At 41.2% G+C, this 20,912-nt stretch overlaps 1 protein-coding gene across 1 annotated transcript; it reads right to left on the reverse strand.

Annotated features, from left to right (window-relative positions):
• Positions 1 to 15,577: 15,577 nt before the first annotated feature.
• On the reverse strand, positions 15,578 to 18,934 carry GPR135 (G protein-coupled receptor 135). Its single transcript, XM_043985474.1, has one exon. The coding sequence runs from the start codon at positions 18,823 to 18,825 to the stop codon at positions 17,164 to 17,166; it is 1,662 nt and encodes a 553-aa protein (XP_043841409.1). The 5' UTR covers positions 18,826 to 18,934; the 3' UTR covers positions 15,578 to 17,163.
• Positions 18,935 to 20,912: the final 1,978 nt, after the last annotated feature.

The following is a 20,912-nucleotide window of genomic DNA, read 5'->3' on the forward strand; positions in this document are numbered from 1 at the left end:
TCATGGTGGGAGCATAGGCACTAATGACGGTGACATTGCACTTTCCTCTAAGTGGCAACTGCATTTTTATGAGCCTGTCATTCACTCCTTTGGGGAGGCATACAAGCTTGCTGACTAGATTAGATCTGATTGCAAAGCCTATGCCAGCTTCACAGCATTCCTCATCAAAGTGGCCATGGCAGAAAACCACTTATCCAACTACTACTTTGGTAAGCTAGCCTTCATTTGCCAGCCTTGTTTCACTTAGGGCCACTATTTGGATGTGGTACTTAGTTCTTTTGCAACAAGAGCTGATTGTCTTTCAGGTCTACTATATTTTATGCTGTCTATGAATGTGTGCACATTCCACATACTAATGGTGAGTACAATTATCTTCTCAAGAAATTGTATACATTTTTTTTTTTTGGTGTTTTGGCCACAGGGTGGGGTCCCCACCTGCTGCAGTAAGTAGGCCAGTGTTAAGTGAAGCAGATAATTTAAAAGGTACTTTTCTAGCCCCTTCCTCACACCAGGAAGTGGGTAGTGCGGTCTTTAAAAAAACAAAAAAAACGCTTCTCAGACACCCAGGGAGCTGCTGAATTTCACTGCTGCTTCAGTCCTGTGAGAAGATGACCCTATGCCCTGGGCCCCCTCTGTGCAGGATTGTGTCTACAGCTCCCTAGTGTACCTGCACATGCTTCTTTGTCACTTGCATGTCACCACATGACTTCAAGGTAGGTAAAATAGTAAAATAATCAAATAGTAAAACAGTATGGGTGATATCTTGACTTGCACTTTAGTTGGATTTAAGTGAAGCACAGTTGTCCAGTAATCAGACTCACTCTCTTCCAGAATCATCCAAGTTCAGTAGCAAGACAAAAGTCAAGATGACTGGTGATGGCCTGAGATGCAGTAGATGACCTTGGTATCTTTGATGTCTGACCAAGCCCTAATGCTTTACATCCCAGAGAAAGAACTGACAAAGACTGAATATAGATTGAAGCATATGTTTTTTCAACTTTATTTTTCTTGGGCTTTTTTTTTGGTCTATGTCTTCTATTACAACATGACTAATATGGAAATGTTTTGCATGACTGCATATGTATAACCTATATAAATTTCTTGCTTTCTCAATGTGGGGGGGCAGGGAGGGAGAGAATTTGGAACTCAAATTTTTTTTCTTTTGCAGGTCAAAATGTAGTTTTTATTTATTTTTTTAAAATGTAATAAACATTTTTATTTATTTATTTTGGGTTCCAATTTCTATCCCTTGTTTCCTCCCTCCCCTTCCCCCCTCCTTGAGGTGGCAAACAATCAGATATGGGTTATACATGTATGATTATATAAATCATTACCATATTTGTCATTTTGTACAAGAAAACTTGATTAAAAGGTAAAAATGAAAGAAAGTGAAAAATAGCATGCTTCAGTCTGTTCCATCAATATCAGTTCTTTCTTTGGAGGTGGATAGTATGTTTCATCACTAGTCCTTTGGGATTGTCTTGAATCATTGTATTGTTGAGAATAGTCAAGTCATTCACAGTTCTTCATCAAACAATATTGCTGTCTCTGTGCACAATGTTCTCTTGGTTCTGCTCACTTCACTATACATCATTTCATACATGTCTTTCCAGGCCTTTTTGAAATCGTTCTTCTTGTCATTTCTTATTGCACAATAACATTCTATCACCATCATGATGTTCAGTCATTTCCCAATTGACGGGCATTCCTTTGATTTCCAATTCTTAGCCACCACAAAAAGAGCTGCTATAATTTTTTTTTGTACAAATAGGTCTTTTCTTCTTTTGGGGAATGTCTTTGGGATATAAACCTAGCAATGGTATTGCTGGATCAAAGGGTATGCACAATTCTATGACCCTTTGGGCATTAGAACTCAAAATAAAAAAAAATGAATCTTAAAAATTGTTTTTACTTGTCATTGGAAAAATATTTTTTTTAAAAAAAGATAAAACAAACACCCTTCTCCCCCAAAGAAACCATTTCTGGTAGTGATATTTATTCAGTATCCAATATCTGAAATTTCTGTGTTCTTTTTCTCATCTCTCCCCCTCACCTCCCATAGCCACTCAATTATGAAATCCTGTCAATATGAAATACCTTCAACGTCTTACATCCATCCCCTTCTATTTCCACTATCATCCCCGTATTACATGCCCTCATTACAAGTGTCTACAACCTCTTTTTTTGCGGGGCAATGAGGGTTAAGTTACTTACCCAGGGTCACACAGCTAGTAAATGTTAAGTGTCTGAGGTCGGATTCAAACTCAAGTCCTCCTGAATTCAGGGCCTGTGCTCTATCCGCTGCACCACCTAGCTGCACCTACAACCTCTTAATAGTGCTTCTATTCCTTTCCCATTCCAATCTTTCCTTCATACTGCTTATCAAAAAAATCTTTCTTATTCATAGGTCTAGTCATGCCATTCTTCTTATTAAAATCCTGAAAGGGTTTTTTGAATAAGGTTTAACAAATGGCTCCCGATGCTTGCTGAATACAGTTCAAACTCCTTAGTACAGCATTCAAGATTTTCTACAATCTTGTTCTACCCTACACTTCCAATCTTATCTCATACTACTCTCCTCTAGTCAAACTGGACCACTTAACAATCCATGTATATAATCTGTGCTTTCCCACCTCCATGTGTTTGATCACACCATTCCCTCTGCCTGGGAATTCCCTTAACCTATCTCTCTATTGATTGAATGGGATTAATTTTCTAAAACCTGACTCAAATACTATTCTCTTAATGAGGTCTCCTCCACTTTCTGCAGTTTTCTGACTTTCTTTTCCTCAGACCTCAATAAAACATTGCAACATTTTGTACATATATCCTGCGTTATTTTTTTTTATCCTGCGTTATTTTTGAATAATTTCTGATTGCTCTTATTCCTCTGCCAATCAGTCAGTCGGCAAGCATTTATTAAGAGCCTACTATGTGCCAGGCACTATGCTAAGCCCTGGGGATACAAAGAAAGATAAAATGCAGTCCTTTCTCTCAAGGAATTCACAGTGCATGGGGGACATGCAAACAAACATGTACAAGGGAAAAAGCTCCATCAAAACAGTGACTGTGCCTTATCAAACTTTATACCTCCTCTAGAACTTAGCACATTTCTCTACACACAGTGGGTCCTTAATCTTTGTTTAATTGACTACACAACTCCCATATTAATCTTCCTTATGCATAAGACTGAATATTCTACTCTTCTGCTCAAAAAACTTTTGTGGCTTCCTATTTTTCACAAAATAAAATTTAAATGTCTTGTCTTAAGTATACCTAAGACCATGTAGGGGCTGCACTTTCACATTTCCCACTCATATATCTTTTTGGGGGGGGGAGCAGTGAGGGTTAAGTGACTTGCCCAGGGTCACATAGCTAGTAAGTGTCAAGTGTTGAGTGTCTGAGGTCGGATTTGAACTCAGGTCCTCCTGAATCCAGGGCTGGTGCTTTATCCACTGCACCATCTAGTTGCCCCCAATTCCCACTCATTTATTAACAAGATGGGTCCAAAAAGGATAACTTACTACTCTGGATTCTTAGGGCAATTCTCAGGCACTAGGAGTTTTCTAGTTGCTTATGGGAACTCCAGATCTTCCAACCTTTTGAAGTTAATAAGATCACTACCTGATCAATCAAAAAGGGGTTCAGGGTAGAAGAGAAAAAGGTTTTTCTCCTCTTCCCCCTTCAGGAGTCCTTCACAGCGGGATTTGATCACTACACAAACAAATGACTTCAAACTATCTTGTTTTTATACATAACTCCATAGGAAGATATTGATTTTTAACCAATCACAAACTACTTCTAGAGTGGGTTCATCTGCTTTCATTCATAACCCAAAGCTTTTTCTTCCTCTCAAAATTGATCAAGAACTTATTCACACCAAGTTTTTACTTTTTACTGACCAATTCAATCTATATGACTAGGCCTTCTGAGATTATATCAATTAGAGTGAAGACAGAAATTAGAAGTTAAGGTAGGTTTAAGTCAAGTTAGTTATCTATTAATCAAAGATGAATGAATTTGAGATATTTAGTTCCTTGGAAAAAGATAAATTATAACTGGGTTTTGTTTGTTTGTTTGGTGAGGCAATTGGGGTTAAGTGACTTGCCCAGGGTCACACAACCAGTAAGTGTTAAGTGTCTGAGGCTGGATTTGAACTCAGGTCCTTCTGACTCCAGGGCCGGTGCTCTATCCACTGTACCATGTAGCTGCCCCAATTATAACTGTTTTAAATAATACACATTTTGATTTCAAAAACAATCACTAACAAAAACTATCCATAAAAATTATTTTTTAAAAATGACTATTTTCTCTTTATACTTTTTTAAAACAAGGAAATGAGACCATTCATTGTAAATGAAGATGATTAGTGATTGAGAATCAAGAAGATAAACTCTTGTCAGGAGGAGCTGTCCCCTCCTTGAAATATAAGAACCATGGAGTCCAAGTCCCATCTCTGATACTTACTATTTATATGACCCTGGGCAAGTCATCTAATCTCCTCAGATCTCAATTATCTCATTTATACAATGAAGAGGTTATACTACATGGCCTATACGGTCCCTTCTACTTCTAGATCTATGAATGCTGGAGATCTACGGTTCTTCTATAGATCCCATTTTTTTGGACTCCTGTCCTCAAAATGCTTTCTTTATTTTGGGCTTCTGGCATTGATGTTATTGTTGCTGCTGCTGCTTCTGTTGGTCCTTCATTCTAAAAAAGGATGAATGGTTGTTTTCTAGCTTGACAGAAAGAGAGCAAAGAACAGTGAAGAAATGAAACTGGTTTGGTATTATTTTATTATTAATTCTATTCTGCAATTAATCCTATTCTGTATTACTGTATTATCCCATTTTGTATGATTGCTCAAGCCATAGCTCTTTGTCTTTTTGCCTATGAGCTAAGCTTAGAAGTGGGGTATATGGGACATTCAGGGGGGGACTAGCACATGTGATAGGAGGGCTTGCTGTGCCCTTTTCAGGGATGCTGATCCTCCTTTTACGTCTACCCTATTCACCCATCTCTCACCTGTGGCTCCAAGAAGCTTTAACCACACCTCAGTAAATCCATCTTGGCAGATGGGCTAAACCAGGTTGAGGTTAATGGAGAGGTCTCAAACCTGTTGGTGAGTCAGGGGGATGTCTACTCCAAGCATGTGAAGACTTGCCTCAGCAGAATGGACAGATGAGAAGAATTTGTTCCAATATCCATGAAGGCTGAAGCAGGTGTCATGGAACACTTAAAACTTGGTCAGACATCATAGTTGCCAAGGCCATCCAGTGTATCCTGGGCTTCAAATTTTGTCTTGCCACTGGACTTTGATGATTCTGGAAGAGAGAGTGAGGCTGATAGCTTTGCCCAACTCTTCCTCATTTAAATCTGATTCATGAGCAACTCAAGACATCACCCCATAATGTCATCAGTCCTTTTTGGAAACAAATGGACCAACAAGTTTAGAAATCCAGTTCTCCTGCTAATCATTGTTCTGTTCTTGTCTCAAGGAAAACTGTTATTCATGAGGGATGTGAGGGAGGGGGACACCAAGAAGTCTGTTCTAATATCTTTATTCAGGAATGTCTGGCTTGTTTTACAAAGAAGTCTGGCCCACTATCTCTAACCCTGTAGGTGGTTACAAATATTTAACATTTCTTTTCTTTTCTTTCTTTCTTTCTTTTTCTTTTTTTGGTAAGGCAATTGGGATTAAGTGACTTGCCCAGGGTCACACAGCTAGTAAGTGTTAAGTGTCTGAGGCCGAATTTGAACTCAGGTCTGCCTGAATCCAGGGCCGGTGCTCTATCCACTGCACCACCTAGCTGCCCCCATTTAACATTTCTTAGTCACAGGAGGGAAGGATGAGGTTTTTGCTAGCCCCTCACTCCCAATTTCCATTCAATCATGTTGTCCTCACCCCCATGATGCTGCCAGCCCTGTAACTAATACATTATTTTCCTCACCTACCCAGTTCTCTTCTTTGTTCTATTCTTATAAAAAGGAGCTGTGCCTCATCCTCTGAGTCACTGGCCTGACTGATGTAGTCATTTGACCCACTTTGTTAACAGGTGGTTAATAAACTGATAAAGCACAGAATTCTGTACCTTATTTTGTTGTTCAGTTGTTCCAGTAGTGTCTGACCCTTTGTGACCCCATTTGGTGTTTGCTTGGCAAAGATACTGGAATTGTTTGTCATTTCCTTCTCCAGCTCATTTTACAGATGAGGAAACCGAGGCAAACAGGGTTAAATGACTTGCCCAGGGTCACAAAGAGTGTCTAAGGCTGGATTTGAACTCATGAAGATGTGTTTTCCTAACTTCGGTCCCAGAACTCTATCCACTGTACCACCTAGCTTCCTGCACCTCAGTTTACCTTTATTAAATTCTATTAAGACTGCAGGAGTAGGAACTTACAAGTACATGACAGTGGAGTTATTTAGGTAGACCTGGAACTGGACCTTAAGTCCTGGGCTGCCTTATTATTTCCCTCTGAGAGTGTAGATTAGCTGCTAGTGATCCTGAGTAATGGCTGTTTCTAGCCTTGGCAGTTACCTTATTGATCTAGAGGACCCGAGTCCAGGATTTGGACATTAATCAACCAGATAGAGACAGAATTTCCTTAATAGCACACTTCTAGAAGGAGAAGATGATTACCCCAAGGATTTTCCCATAGCTAAAGGGCTAAAGAAAGCCAGGTCCTGGCTGGCCAGGAAATCAATACCTTATTAGTTGCTCTGACAATGCAAGTCTGAGGTGAATGTAAAATATTTGTTCAACAGTATCCCAAAGGGCCTTTATATCCTGGGGATAATCAATATAAAGATTCTTTTGCACAATTTTACTGATTACAGAAGGAGCTTAGAGCCTATTTCTTGCAGACACCAGAAGAGCCCCCATTATTAATATGAAGAGAAAATTTTATGTTCAGCCTTTGGGGAACATAAAAAAGAATATGGTCTCATAATTTGGGAGTTTCTGGAAATTGCAGGAAGAATTTAAGATGCTCACCAATAAATGGGCGAGGCCTCTTCCCTGAAAATGGTTACCTTTGCCAAATGTTTTCACCCCAGATGGGTAGCCACAAAAGTAATTATGCTGAATCTTTGTTCTGGATGGGAAGACTTTACAAAAAGGGTACTATCAATTTTTAATTTCAGGAAATGCCAAGCATCTAGCACTACCATTTGGAGATTTACATTGTGATTGCACATGTTTCTGTGAATGGAATTACCAAAAAGAATACCTAGGGAATTACTGTTGCCTTATTAAATTTCAATCTTGTCACAGCCAGTTTTTTTTTTTGTCTTTGCTCATCCATTTGCTTATGCATTGAAAAAGGCCCTCTAAGGTGATAGCTAAAGCAACCAGAAATATTTAGCAATCTTTCTAAAAATGCTTTTTCCTTTGTTGAATCTGAAAAATTTTGAATTTGAGGATAATTTTTATTTTCATCTGTTACATTTGGGATTGTTTTGAGACTTTACTGTATGAAACTGGGAAAGTGAATGAATGAAAGGCCATTGTTTATGCCTCCCCAGAGACCACTGAGAACTGGTCTGAATTTAGCACCAGGACCTACATTTGTGTTGAGGACTGTTAGAAAATATACTCCTGCCCATTTCCAGCAGATGACAAATTTCAAATAGGGAAATGTGTAAAGGAGCCCTTGGAGCAAGCCCAGATCAGTTCACATGGAAGTATTTCTAAAGGGGCTTGGCTGGGCATGTCGAAATCTCCTACCATGGAAGCATCCTGCATCCCCTTCCTACAGGGGTTGGCATAGCCTCTTTTAATTAGCTGAGCAGTCCAAAAGGTTGCATCTTTAAAATTGGCCCGACTGAGATAGTCACTCTTTATGGCTTCTGCTTCTTCCCTCAAAGCTCCTTCCTGTTATATCCAGAGGATGAAGATCACAGTTCATCCTGTAAAGAATTAATTGTTATTTGAGGTTTTTATGACCCCATTCTAGCCAAAATATGGGGTCATAAAAACCTCAAATAACAATTAATTCTTTACAATCCACAGAGTGGATGCCATATATTGAACTGGTGAACTTCCTTCTCAGGGTCTATTTTTTTCTTTCTTTTTAAAAATGTTTTAATTTTTTTCCTCAATTACATATAAAAACAATTTGAGTAGGCAGGGCAATGAGGGTTAAGTGACTTGCCCAGGGTCACACAGCTAGTAATGTCAAGTGTCTGAGGCTGGATTTGAACTCAGGTCCTCCTGAATCCAGGGCTGGTGCTTTATCCACTGCACCACCTAGCTGCCCCCATAAAACCAATTTTAACATTCTTTTTTAAAATAATTTTTGAATTCTAAATTCCCTCATTCCTTCCCTTCTCTCCCTCCTTCTCCAGTAGGCAAGCACTTTGATATTCTTGCTCCCTGTTTTACCCCCAGCTCCTGACATATGGACCTGGGGGTATTTGTTTCTACTTTGTATACTTTATCCTTCTCAGTTTCAGGTGCTAAAGTGATCATTACCAGACCAGATGAGGGAGTTCAAGCATTATGACCTTGCAGCCAGGATTCTGGAGAAGATATTGAAATCAGACAGTCTGTCAAGGAAGCCCAGAGAAACCAGGGTACCTAGGACTTGAGCTAAAGAAAGATTTTGGACAGGTACTATGCTCAATGGGAACTGAGCTAAGCTATGAGCCTGATCCCATTCTCCTCTCTAGAAACTGTGGTTGTATGGGGTTTGGAGAGGGGAAGAAATATTTGCTTCCCTAGTGTTAAGGAGTAAGTTTGTACATTTGTGGTTATACCTTTAGAAGTAAATATTCCTTTTGAATAAGCTAATCTATTAGTGGCTAAATAGAGCTGGGATATGGAGACTATGCCCTATACTTGGGGTAACACCATCAGTTGGGGTTGGAGACATTTGGAGAGGCCCAAGACACCTCCATCCCTTTGAGAGTACCAGAGAATCCTTAGGATGAAATGTGATGCATTTTGCCTTCAAGCACAGGGCGTTAGGGTAGTCAGTATTATAAGGCTTTTGTTCTCTTTCAAATGAGAAAAATAACTTTATAACCATTAAAGCACTACATATAAGCAATTACTTTCCATCATGCATTATTTTTCATCACTTGACACCTAATCGCATTTTCTAACTTAATTTTCATTGTTAGACCCTAAGCTGACTTGGACATTGCAGTCACTGAACATTGGGCATATTCCAATTTATTTTGTCAAAGGACTCATTTAGTACTCTTCATTTTTCATGACTTAGTTAAATCATTTTTATTACTTGTATATATAAGGCGGGACTGCTAGATGGTGCAGTAGTTACAATGCTGGGCCTGGAGTCAGGAAGACTTCATTTGAACTTCATAAGTTCAAATCTGCCCTTAAACACTTACTAACTGTGTGGCCCTGGACAAGTCACTTAACCTTGTTTGCATCAGCTCTTCATCTGTAAAATGAGCTGGAGAAGGAAAAGGCAGTATATTCCAGTATCTTTGCCAAGAAAACCCCAAATGGGATCTCAAACAGTTGGACGTGACTGAAATAATTGAACAACAACAATAAAAACATAAGGGGAGAATTGGATCATGGACATATCAACAGGTTTCATGGCCATGTTCTCCCCACAAAGTGGAGTATGGTTGGCCAATGTGTTGTCTTCTAAGTAGGTTGTGGAGACAAAGAATAAATTGGGGGCGGTATACAGTTGAAAAATTAAGGCAAGTTAGTGCAGTGCTAGCAAGGGACACACAGAGTTAAGAGATTAATGATGGCATAATTAGTAGGACACAGTGACCAAATTGTGATTAGAATATTCTAGAACAACATGTTTCAAGTTTGGGCAAGTGCTTTCCATTATCCTGCCTAGGAACAGCATTTTTTCCTTTGGAAACATTTTCCCATAGTTTCAAATGCTAGCATTACCTTATTTACCCATCAGCTTCAGAAGTGAGTTAGTTTCTTTGGAAGCACAACTATTTAGACAATCTTAGCATCATGCTTCTGTAGTATGGAAGATTTTGCTAAGTTCCTCCCTGAATCTTTCTATGTGTTCATCTTCTCCAACAGATGTTGGTTGCTCTCTCCAAAGTTACCAGTGATCTCTTAATTGCAAAAACTAATAGCTTAAATCCTTCTTGACCTGTTTGCAGCCTTTGACACTGACAATCACCTTCTTTTTCTAAATACTTCTCTCTAGCTTTTCACGACATTTCTCCTTCCTGATTCTCCTCCTACCTCTCTGACTGCTTCTTCTTGACATCCTTTACTGGATTGTCATGCCCACTAGCCTTGGGTATCCCCACAGGTTTGTCCCAGGCCTTCTTTTCTTCTTCTTCTATACTCTTCCACTCGGTGATCTCAGCATTACCCAAGGATTCAATTATAATCTCTACAAGAAGACTCTTAGATCTATTTATTTATCCAGCTATAACCTCTCTCCTGAGCTCCAGTCTTGCATCACCAACTGCCTATTAGGCATCTCAAATTGGATGTCCTATAGACATCCTAAAAGCAATATCTCCCAAACTGAACTTATCTTTCCTCCCCAAACCTTCCCCTCTACTGAACTTCCTTATTACTGTTGAAGGTGCCATCATCCCACTTGCCTAGAATGGTTTTCCTCACCTTCTCCGTGGCTTCCTTTAAGACAATTCAAATCCTACCTTCAGCAAGAAGCCTTTCTCAGCCCTTGTCCAACCCTAAGAGATTACCTCCAATTTACCCTTTTGTCTCTTGTGTTTTACATAGTTTTTTGAATGTTGTCTTCCTACTAGATTGCAAGTTTTTTAACACAGTACCTGTCTCTCCCTCCCCCTCCCTTTTTGTCGTCATCATCATCACCTCTGCCTCCTCCTCCTCCTCCTTCTCCTTTTCCTTCTTCTCCTTCTCCTTCTCCTCCTCCTCTTCTTCTTTCTCCTCATTTCCCCTTTTTATAAATCTCTAGAGATAAAAATTCTATAAATGTTTATGGTAAACCATTTGTTTGTTAACTTTGTGATATAACAATTGGAGTGATGCCACCTGCTGGAGAGTTACTATAGGAAAGCTCCGCCATGAGGAGAAGGCGTCTTAGGACACGCCACGTGGCTTGGAAGGTCAGTTCCTTGGTGTCAGGAAGTGACATTTGATGTTTCTGGGTTAGACAGGAGGCTTGTGGGACAAAGAAAGTGTGGTTCACTCTCTTTCATCAAGACTCTCGTGGAGAGCAGAGCAAAAATGCTAGCTCCCTGAGATAGATAGATGGAGGCATCTAGGCCTCTTTCTCTCTCTTCACCAAATTCTTATGCTCCTTAATAAATGATTAAAAGTCTAAAACTCTTGCTAAAGCTTCTAATTTATTGGCGACCACTCATTAGATTTTTAGACAGACTAGCTAGAATTTTAGCCCCTTACAGTGATGAGGTTTCTTTGTGTTCAACTGAAATGTCTTCTGCTTTAATTTTAAGACTTTCCTCTTGTTCTATATAGTCATTGCTTAAAACATTCCATTATTTGAAATAAGTAATTATAGTAATAATAATAATAACTAAAATTTATATAGCATATATATGTACTAGGCACTGTACTAAGCACTTTACAATTATAATCTCATTTGATCCTCACTAAAACCCTGAAAGGTAGATGCTATTAGTATTCTAATTTTACAGTTGAGGAAACTGAGCCATTCCCTGAGGCTTTTCTTATATAAGGATGAACGACTTAATTCCTTTAACCTTTACTAGAAACACACATTTCTCCATCTCTGTAGTTTTCAGTAATGTCTGGAGATTTCTCAATTTTCCCACACCCTTTTTAAAGTTCAAAAAACTAGCCCCCCCCCCCAGTTGAAATGAAATACTCCAATAAGAGTCTGATCAATGGGGCAGCTAGGTGGCACAGTGGATAAAGCACCAGCCCTGGATTCAGGGGGACCTGAGTTCAAATCCGGCCTCAGACACTTAACACTTACTAGCTGTGTGATCCTGGGCAAGTCACTTAATCCCCATTGCGCTGCCAAAAAAAAAAAAAAAAGAGTCTGATCAATGGTAAGTTTAGAAAGATTGCTTTCTTTCTGACTTTTGTGCTACTTGTGTCTCACTTTTACCAAAGACCAGTAATGTCTGGGCATTTCCCCCTATAAAAACAAAGGCTATATCCCAATCCCTTTCTAAATTCTACTGGGTTTTTTTCTTCTTGATAATACCTCCTGAAATTCCTCTATTCTTTCCATGCCTACAGGTTGTGAGAAATAATCATTAATAATTAATTTCTTGGGGGCGGCTAGGTGGTACAGTGGATAAAGCACCAGCCCTGGATTCAGGAGGACCTGAGTTCAAATTCAACCTCAGATACTTGACACTTACTAGTTGTGTGACCTTGGGCAAGTCACTTAACCCTCACTGCCCCACCCAAAAAAAATCAGTATCTTGGGGGACCCAGAGATTCTTGTTCTCCCTCCTCCTCTACTCAAAGACAAGCTCTCCTTGAAAGATTATCAAATCTTATCTAAATCAAACCTACCCCAATCCAAAGCTCCCAAAAGGAGCCTTAGATGGAGACAGATTACTTTACTGATGAGATTTGGCCTGCATGAACCAGTTCTGGGCAGGAACCATTGTGTAAGCTTGGGTGGGAGTCTCTACATTTCTCCAGGATGTCATCTTTACTTGAGTCACATGTCCCCCAACTTCATTTTAATATAACTCCCTTCCAAATGATGCTAACCAATTCAATTTGTTTGCTTTGTGATGGACCTCCTACAGGGGGAAAGGTTTATGAACCAGACCTGACCATGAAGTAGGGGCCTTTGGTCTGAGAAAGATGGCTATAGACCTCATTTTATTAATAACCCATCAACCATATTAATAAAATGATTAAATTATCCAGTATCTTGTCTCTCATATTTTAATTGTCACAAGGTACAAGGCCTTACTCCTCCAGCAAGAGATGAGAATTCTTCCTTTTGAGAGCAGGACACAATAACCCCAGTTCCCTGAAATATCATACAGATTTTCTTATTGGTCATGAGGAACTAGTGCAATTTAATGTCCTGAATTTCCCCACCTATTACCTTCTACCTTAAAGTCATTACTGTTTTCTCTATAGGGTGTTTTGACTTAACCTCCCCTTTTCCCTAAAGATATGTGGTAGAGAAAGGACAGATTAGGGGGCAGCTAGATGGCACAGTGGATAGAGCACCGGCCCTGGATTCAGGAGGTCCTGAGTTCAAATTCGGCCTCAGACACTTAACACTTACTAGCTGTGTGACCCTGGGCAAGTCAATAACCCCAATTGCCTCACTAAAAAAAAAAAGGACAGATTAGCATGATCCTCTGCTTTCAGAGCCCTTCATAGAAGCCCACCCCTTGTATTCCATGACTTTCTAGATTGTCCTCTTTTATCTATTTATTATGTAGTTCCTCTGCCCAAATGTGTGATTCTTTTGAATAGACATGTTTTGCCTCAATTCTTATTTAGCCTTTAACAACTGAATGGGTGTTGCCTAAGACAAACGAGTTTTATGCTTGTTTAGATGAATGTGGGGAAAGGTCTAGCACAGTGTTTCTCATATAATTGCGCTCTTAATAAAAGATTGTTGAATAAATTGAAAAGAGGATACAGGCAGGGGGCAGAGCACTAAAAGCTGGTGTATTTCACTCTTGCATTTTGTATTAACTCAATAATCATCTGGACAGAATCTATAACTTTCTTGGAAATGTGGACATTTCTTAACACAAAGATTCTTAACCTGGGTCCGGAGACCCCCAAGGAGTCAGTGGAAACATTTCCAACTGAACTTTGAACTTTTAATATCCTAATAATTGTATTTCCACTGGTTTCCTTTGTGATCCTATGCATTTTATCTTAGGCATTTAAAAACATTATCGGGAGGAATCCACAGGCTTCACTAGCTGCCAAAATTCATGACACAATAATGATTAAGAACTCCTGCACTAACCATAGACTGTGCCTCTTCTTTTCCCCTAGCTGAACACAATGCCTGTTAGATGACTAACATTAAAGACTTCAAGGGACTTTTGAAACTGTCAGCACCTTATGTAAGTACAAGGTATGTCCTTGGAGAAATAGATGAACAAAGAAATCTGCTTTTCTTAGGTCTGGAAGTCTATCTATGACACTGTGGTCCAAAATATCAAACAAAAGAGGTATACCTTAGGTTAAAAACCAGAGCATCACTTTAGCAGGGAAGAGTACAGGTTCCATGATTGTGAGAGACCTTACCTTAAAAAGGCCAAGGCTTCCCATTGAATCTGGTGCTATCACCAGTTGTCCTGACCTCTGTCTTGTCACTGGACCACAATGAGAGGAGAGAGTAAGACTGATGACTTTGCACTCACTTAAATCCAATTCACTTGCAAGTCAAGACATCACTCTCCTGATATCATTGGTTCTCTTCAAGAACAAAGGACGGACAAACAACAACAATTTTTCTCTCTGTGACATTTCTGCCTCCAAACTCTCTTCTCAAGCAGTGCCCTATTTTTGAAACATCTCAACCTTTCGCCCACTTAACCAGTTTTCTTAGCCTCTTTTCATCCTTTATTCAGCTACTGGAGTCCCTCTTTTGTGAAATCTCCCCTAATTGGGACAGCAATTTATCTTTATGCGTAGCTCATGACCCCCTTTTGAATCATAACCTCATAACTGAAATTCTTGCATCTACACGGTATAATGACAATACTTCTTGCCACACTTGAGTCTATTTTCTCTCACTGTGGAAAGGCCATAAGTTATGAGAGGGCCGACTATATATCAAGAAACTAGAACACAGACATTTTTAACACATTTTTTTTTTTTCCTGCGGGGCAATGAGGGCTAAGTGACTTGCCCAGGGTCACACAGCTAGTAAGTGTCAAGTGTCTGAGATCGGATTTGAACTCAGATCCTCCTGAATCCAGGGCCAGTGCTCTATCCACTGCTCCACCTAGCTGCCCCTTTAACATATATTTTTAATTGTTATTCCTTCCCTCATCTGCTATTTTTATCTCATTTTCCCCCAAAATCTATTATTTTATTGGCATGGGGAACCCTCGAGTGCAAATGAGCAAATCAGCAACTCATGGATAAATTTTAGTCTTAGGGAGTTGCCCGGGGCCCTGAGAAGGTCAGTGCTTGTCCATGATTACCTACCTAGTAGGTGTCAAAAGTAAGACTTAGATTCTGTTCTTTTGGACTCTGAAGTTAGCTAATTGCTACATCATGATGCCTGTCTCATTATTGACACAGAAAGGAAAAATAAAGTAGATTGGCAATTTTTGCATAAAAGACCATTTATTTTAGGTTTTGATTACAAAATAATGATGTATACTGACTTCTCACAAAGGAAAAATTATTAAAACATCTTTTAGTATTGTATAAGAAAAAATACTGGATACCATTTCACATTTAAGTCTTCAGAAAGTAGCACGATGATGAATCTCATGCCTAATTATAAATGTTAAATTAAGGCTACTAAATCCTGAGCCTCTTTGGAGTGAGGGAAAAGAGAATAGGAAGAAAGAAGGGGATTGAGGGAGAAAACACAAAAGCATCTTTTAAAAATTGAGTCAAAGAATTTGTGTGCAGTGGTGTTTCATTTGAAAAGTTTCCTAGTTTGTGCTTTCTTTCTTTCTTTCTTTTTTTTGTATTATTTTAACCGTAGCCAAGCAATTAATTTGGGGGGCGGGTGGTTAAGTGACTTTCCCAGGGTCACACAGCTATTAAGTGTCAAGTGTCTGAGACTGGATTTGAACTCAGGTCTTCCTGAATCCAGGGCCACTTCGCCACTTAGCTTCCCCCAAGCAATTAATTTTTAAAGAACTTTTCAGAATTTCTGGATACAATCTAATTAACCACTTGACCAGTATAGTACAGCTATCATTCTAGACCTACAATTCAATGCCCTTAAACATAGCCAATTTATAATCATTCTCTCTAAAGAATATGACCAAGATATGCCTGGAACGTGAGTTGGGCTTAAAAATGATAGTTATATGGGCCATTTAACTATAAAGCAATAAGACTTGATTTTTAAAAAATATCAAAATGGCTACATTCAAATGACCATTATTTTTCAGAGTAGTCAGCCTGGGAAGCTATTAAGTTCATATTGTGTTGCTACTGCCCCAACCATTTCTAGAACTCTTTCGGAATTGCCTTCAGAATTAAATTATATGCTACACAACAAAACCAGTATCATTACTTTATAGTAATCAGCTATGAGATTATCTTAGTCTTGATCACCCACTTTATTCATCATACTTGCCTTTGACTTTATCCAAGAGTCATACCCACTTTCAAAGAATCCAGATTTGCTGCTACTAAGGATAGTCAAAAGAATGCACGGCAAATTCTAAAGGTCATACCAAAGAAGGGAGCACCAAATATGTTTTTAAGTGTTCCTAAGGTGACTATTTGAATAGGCAATACTGAATTAATCAGATGTGTATTTTGCAGTTTATCAAATCACTTATATATCCTTATAGTCATACCTTGCAGGTTTTGTTCTTCCTGAACTGTGTTTTTGTTTGTTTGTTTTGCACCTAATATGTAAATATAATCTTTTCTAATTTCTGAATTTGGTCCAGGCAGGACGGCTTCCTCCATAAATCCATGAGGAAAGCATAATAAGATATGTGAGTATAAGAATTGTTCTTTCCTTATCCCCTATCCTCAAAACACACAAGTTGCATTTTCTATAAATTGGTAGATTCTGATTGTCAATTTTGTTAAATATGGGTAATTTAAAAGGCAATCTTAATACAAGTTGATAAAAAAATATCTAATTTTCTATCCTATAGCTGGAGAACTTTTGTGCATTTGAATAAATACCGATAGCCTCTTTCAAAGACATTGTATTTTTGTTTTTCACAGTGTGATTCTTATACATATGGGCTTTAGGTGGTCTGGTATTTGGTTTTTGGTCTCTTTTTTGGCACTTACAGTTCACAATGGTCAGTCATGTTGGTTTAATTTTTTTTTTGGCAATTTACATCAGTCTTGGCACTTTTGCAAAAACATAATTTTGTGTGTGTGTTTGTTTTAATCAGCCTTTCTGGAAATGGCAAGCCCCGCCCCGTCTTGCTTTCTTTCAGTATAAAATGTTTGGTTCTCGGGAACTCCAGTGAACCTCAATGGAATCCCCCTAGCCCTAAAATGAAAAGGATGGAATACTCCTGTGGTAGCACTTGGTTCTATCCACGCACACACACACTCTGTTTTAGAGACTAGTGTCTGCTGTTTTACCCCGCATGGCTACTTCAGATGCGGTGTCCGGTAGCCCATCTCGGCAGAAGAGTAGGGCTGGATTTCTACAAGCCCACATAGCCACATCCCCTCCTCCTTCGCCATTAGTAGAACTGCAAGAGGACACTCTACTGCACACGCCGAGCCTGTGGGCATAGCGTTCTCTGAGACGATTAGCGACGCTTCTGGCCTCCAGATTTCGGTTGTGGCTAGACAAGTAGGCGGCTACGTTTCTAGTCCTGTAACCCTCCTTCCGCTTGTGCCTTAGCAGTATGGAAATGTTGGGGTTGCGGATGGCGTAGATGAGAGGGTTTATGGCTCCGTTTGCCCAGGCCATCCATATGGCCACGGTATTCAGGACCGGGTGGAATGGTGGTGTCTGGGCACCCGCGGCCCCGGCTGCAGCTGTGAACAGTACCAGGAGGCAGTAGGGTCCCCAACAGAAAATAATGAAAACGATCATGATGAGCACGGTGGTCGCTGTACGCATTTCTCGGTAGAAGCGCAACAGGTGGGCGTAGGTTGTCACCGGCCTCACCCTAATTTCCGACAATCTCACGGTCTTGCAGATCTGGTAGAGACAGAAGCACATGATCCCAAAGGGAAACAAGTAACAGGTCACGATCAGCCAGATGTTGTAGGTGGGACCCAGGCGGGAGGGGCCTGGGTAGGAAACGTATAAGCAGCGGTGGAAGCTCTGCTTCGGTACGACTTGCGCATCCTCGTCCCAGGCCCCCTCAGAGCCCCCCAACAGATCCCAGGGGAAAGAGAGACCTACGGCCACGAGCCAAACGGCGACCAAGAGCAGCAGCGCCCTTCGCCAGCCCATCTTCTCCCCGGGGTGCCTCACGATGGCGTTGTAGCGGTCCAGGGAGATGAGGGTCATGGTCAGGGTGGACACGATGCCGAAGCAGGAGCCGAAGAAGTGGCTGGCGGCGCAGAAGCGCTGCCAGGGACGCGCGGCTGGGGGCCCGTCGAAGCTGGCGCCAGCGCCGTGACGAGTGAAGAGGGCCAGGAAGGCGGCGGGCAGGCAGAGCAGGGCGGTGAGCAGGTCAGATAGGGACAGCGACAGGATGAAGGCGTTGGTCACGGTTCGGAGCTGCCGGTGCTTCACGATCACCCCCATCACGGCGCAGTTGCCCAGGCTGGAGAGCAGGAAGATGAGCAGCAGCACGAGCGCCTGCGCCGCCACGGCCGCCCAGGGCTCCAGGAGCAGCCGCTTCGCCCCCGCCGCCGCCGCCGGGACGGGATCCTCGCTGGGAATGCTGCTGATACTGGGGATGCTGCTGCTGCTGGGGATGCTGCTGCTGCCCGGCCCGGCCTTCTCGGCCCCAGCCAGGCCGCTGCCGCTGCCGCCGCCGCCCCGGCTCACCCGCGCCTCGGCCGCCGCGGCCGCCACGGTGGTAAAGGAGATCACGGCCGCGTGGAAGCTCGCGGCCTGCGCAGCGCCGGACGACGAGTCCGAGTCCAGGGCTGCCTCGGGGCGCAGGCTGCCCCCGCCGCGGGCGGCGCCCAGGCTCGTCAGGTTGCTCATCTGGGCGATCTTGGAGGCGGAGAGAGGGGGCGGCGTGGGCGTGGAAGGCGGCGGCGGCGGCGGCTGCTCCTCCTCCATGGGGCTCCGCGAAGACCAGACCATTCATGCCTCAGCTCGCTCCGAGCCAAGGCTGCCCCTCTGAAACCCGAGGGAGGGGGAGAGGACACCCCTCGACCTACGGGACAGGCAGCGGAGGAGGGAGAAGAGGAGGAGCCACGGCCCCCTGCCCATCGTCCCAGGGCTGTCGCCACTGGGGGCTCTGGAGCAGGTGACTGCAGGGCTTAGGCAGTTGCCATGCCAACCGGGTGTTTACGCACAACCGGCACAGGGAAGCGCTTTCTCCCGCTAGCTTGACACACCCACTCCACACCAGACTCCCCAGGTCCGAGGGAGCGAGGTGTGGGGCTGGTGGACTGGTGATGGATGGGTGGAGTAACCTTAATCTTCCTGTGAAACTCCTGATTCCACACTGCTTAGGGAGAAAAGTACATTAGTAGGTGCTTTCTACACATTTGCTGCACCGAACTGAATTTGACCAGTACTTGTCAGACTTCTTTCATTTCATTCTGTCTTACTGGGTGGCAAATTCGGTTCATTGAATTCAGTGCATAATGAGAATATAATATTAACTGACTCACAGAAATGATTATGAAAGTCTTTGAGGTTGTCCTTTCGATAGAATGTAAGGTCCTTGAGGGCAGGACCATTTTTTTCATTCTGTCTTTATATCTCTAGTGCCTTAGTACATTGCCTAATATATATATGTTTTTACTGGGGATGGTGATGACCCCATACTACCACTTCCTTCCCCTTTCGCCCAGGGCACTCCTCTTTCTCACCCCAACTTTGTTTTTTTAGATCGTCCCAACGTTCACACCCATGCTCTTTGTCTATATAGACTCTTACCTGCCATAATAATGGTATTTTTTTTAGGAATTAAATGCATCATCTTCCTATATAGGAACATAATTTAACTTCATTGGGTCCCTTATGATTACAAGCCCTCTTTTCCTTTCATGTGGGAGCTTTGAAATCTTGGGTTATCCTGACTGAGGCTCTTTGATCTTTGCTTGCAATATTTTTTCCTTGACTTGGGAGCCCTGGAATTTGGCTACAATATTCCTGGAAGTTTTCATTTTGGGATTTCTTTTGGGAGGTGATCAATGGATTCTTTGGGTTTTTTTATGTTTTAATATTTTTCCCACTTACGTGTGAAAACAAGTTTTTAAATTTGTTTTAAAAATGTTTGAATTTCAAATTCTCTTCTTCCCTCTTCCCCATTCCCTATATTGAGAAGGCAAACAATTTGATACCTGTGCAGTCATGCAAAACATATTTCCATATTAGTCAAGTTGTAAAAGAAAACACAGATTCCCCCCCCCCCCAAAAAAAAAACCCCTAAGAAAAATAAAGTTTTAAGAAGTATGCTTTGAGGGCAGCTAGGTGGTGCAGTGAATAAAGCACCGGCCCTGGATTCAGGAGGACCTGAGTTCAAATGTGACCTCAGACTTGACACTTACTAGCTGTGTGACTGTGGGCAAGTCACTTAACCCTCATTGCCCTACCAAAAAGACAAAAAAAAAAAGATATTAAAAAAAAGTATGCTTTGATCTGCATCCAGTCCCTCAGTTCATTTTTCACCATAAGTCCTTCAGAATTATTTTGGATCCTTGTACTGCTGAGAATAGCTAAATCAATTATTCACACTTGTTTATCACACAATATTGCTGTTATTGTATACAATGTTCTCTTGGTTCTGCTCACTTCATTCTGCATCAGTTCATGTAAGTCTTTCTAGGTTTTTCTGAAATCCACCTGCTCATCATTTCTTATAGCACAATATTATTCCATTACAATCTTATACCACAACTTGTTCAGCCATTCCCCAACTGATGGACATCTCCTCAATTTCCAATTCATTGCCACCACAAAAAGAGCAGCTATAAATATTTTTGTACAAATAGGTCCTTTTTCCTTTTTCAAAATCTCTTTGGAGATATGAACAGGAAGTTTTCAGACAAAAATCAAAGATATCTATAGTCATATGAAAAAATGCTCTAAATCACTATTGATAAGAGAAATGCAAATAAAAAAACAACTCTGAGGTATCACCTCACACCTATCAGAGCAGCAAATATAATGAAAAGGGAAAATGATGTTGGAGGGGATGTTGGAAAACTGGGATGCTA

The sequence above is a fragment of the Dromiciops gliroides genome, chromosome 2, assembly GCF_019393635.1.
Source record: "Dromiciops gliroides isolate mDroGli1 chromosome 2, mDroGli1.pri, whole genome shotgun sequence".
In the NCBI taxonomy this organism is placed as follows: domain Eukaryota; kingdom Metazoa; phylum Chordata; class Mammalia; order Microbiotheria; family Microbiotheriidae; genus Dromiciops; species Dromiciops gliroides.

Excerpts from the sequence above, each read along its gene's own strand:
- GPR135 (XM_043985474.1), bottom strand. The coding sequence starts at position 18,825 with ATGGTCTGGTCTTCGCGGAGCCCCATGGAGGAGGAGCAGCCGCCGCCG.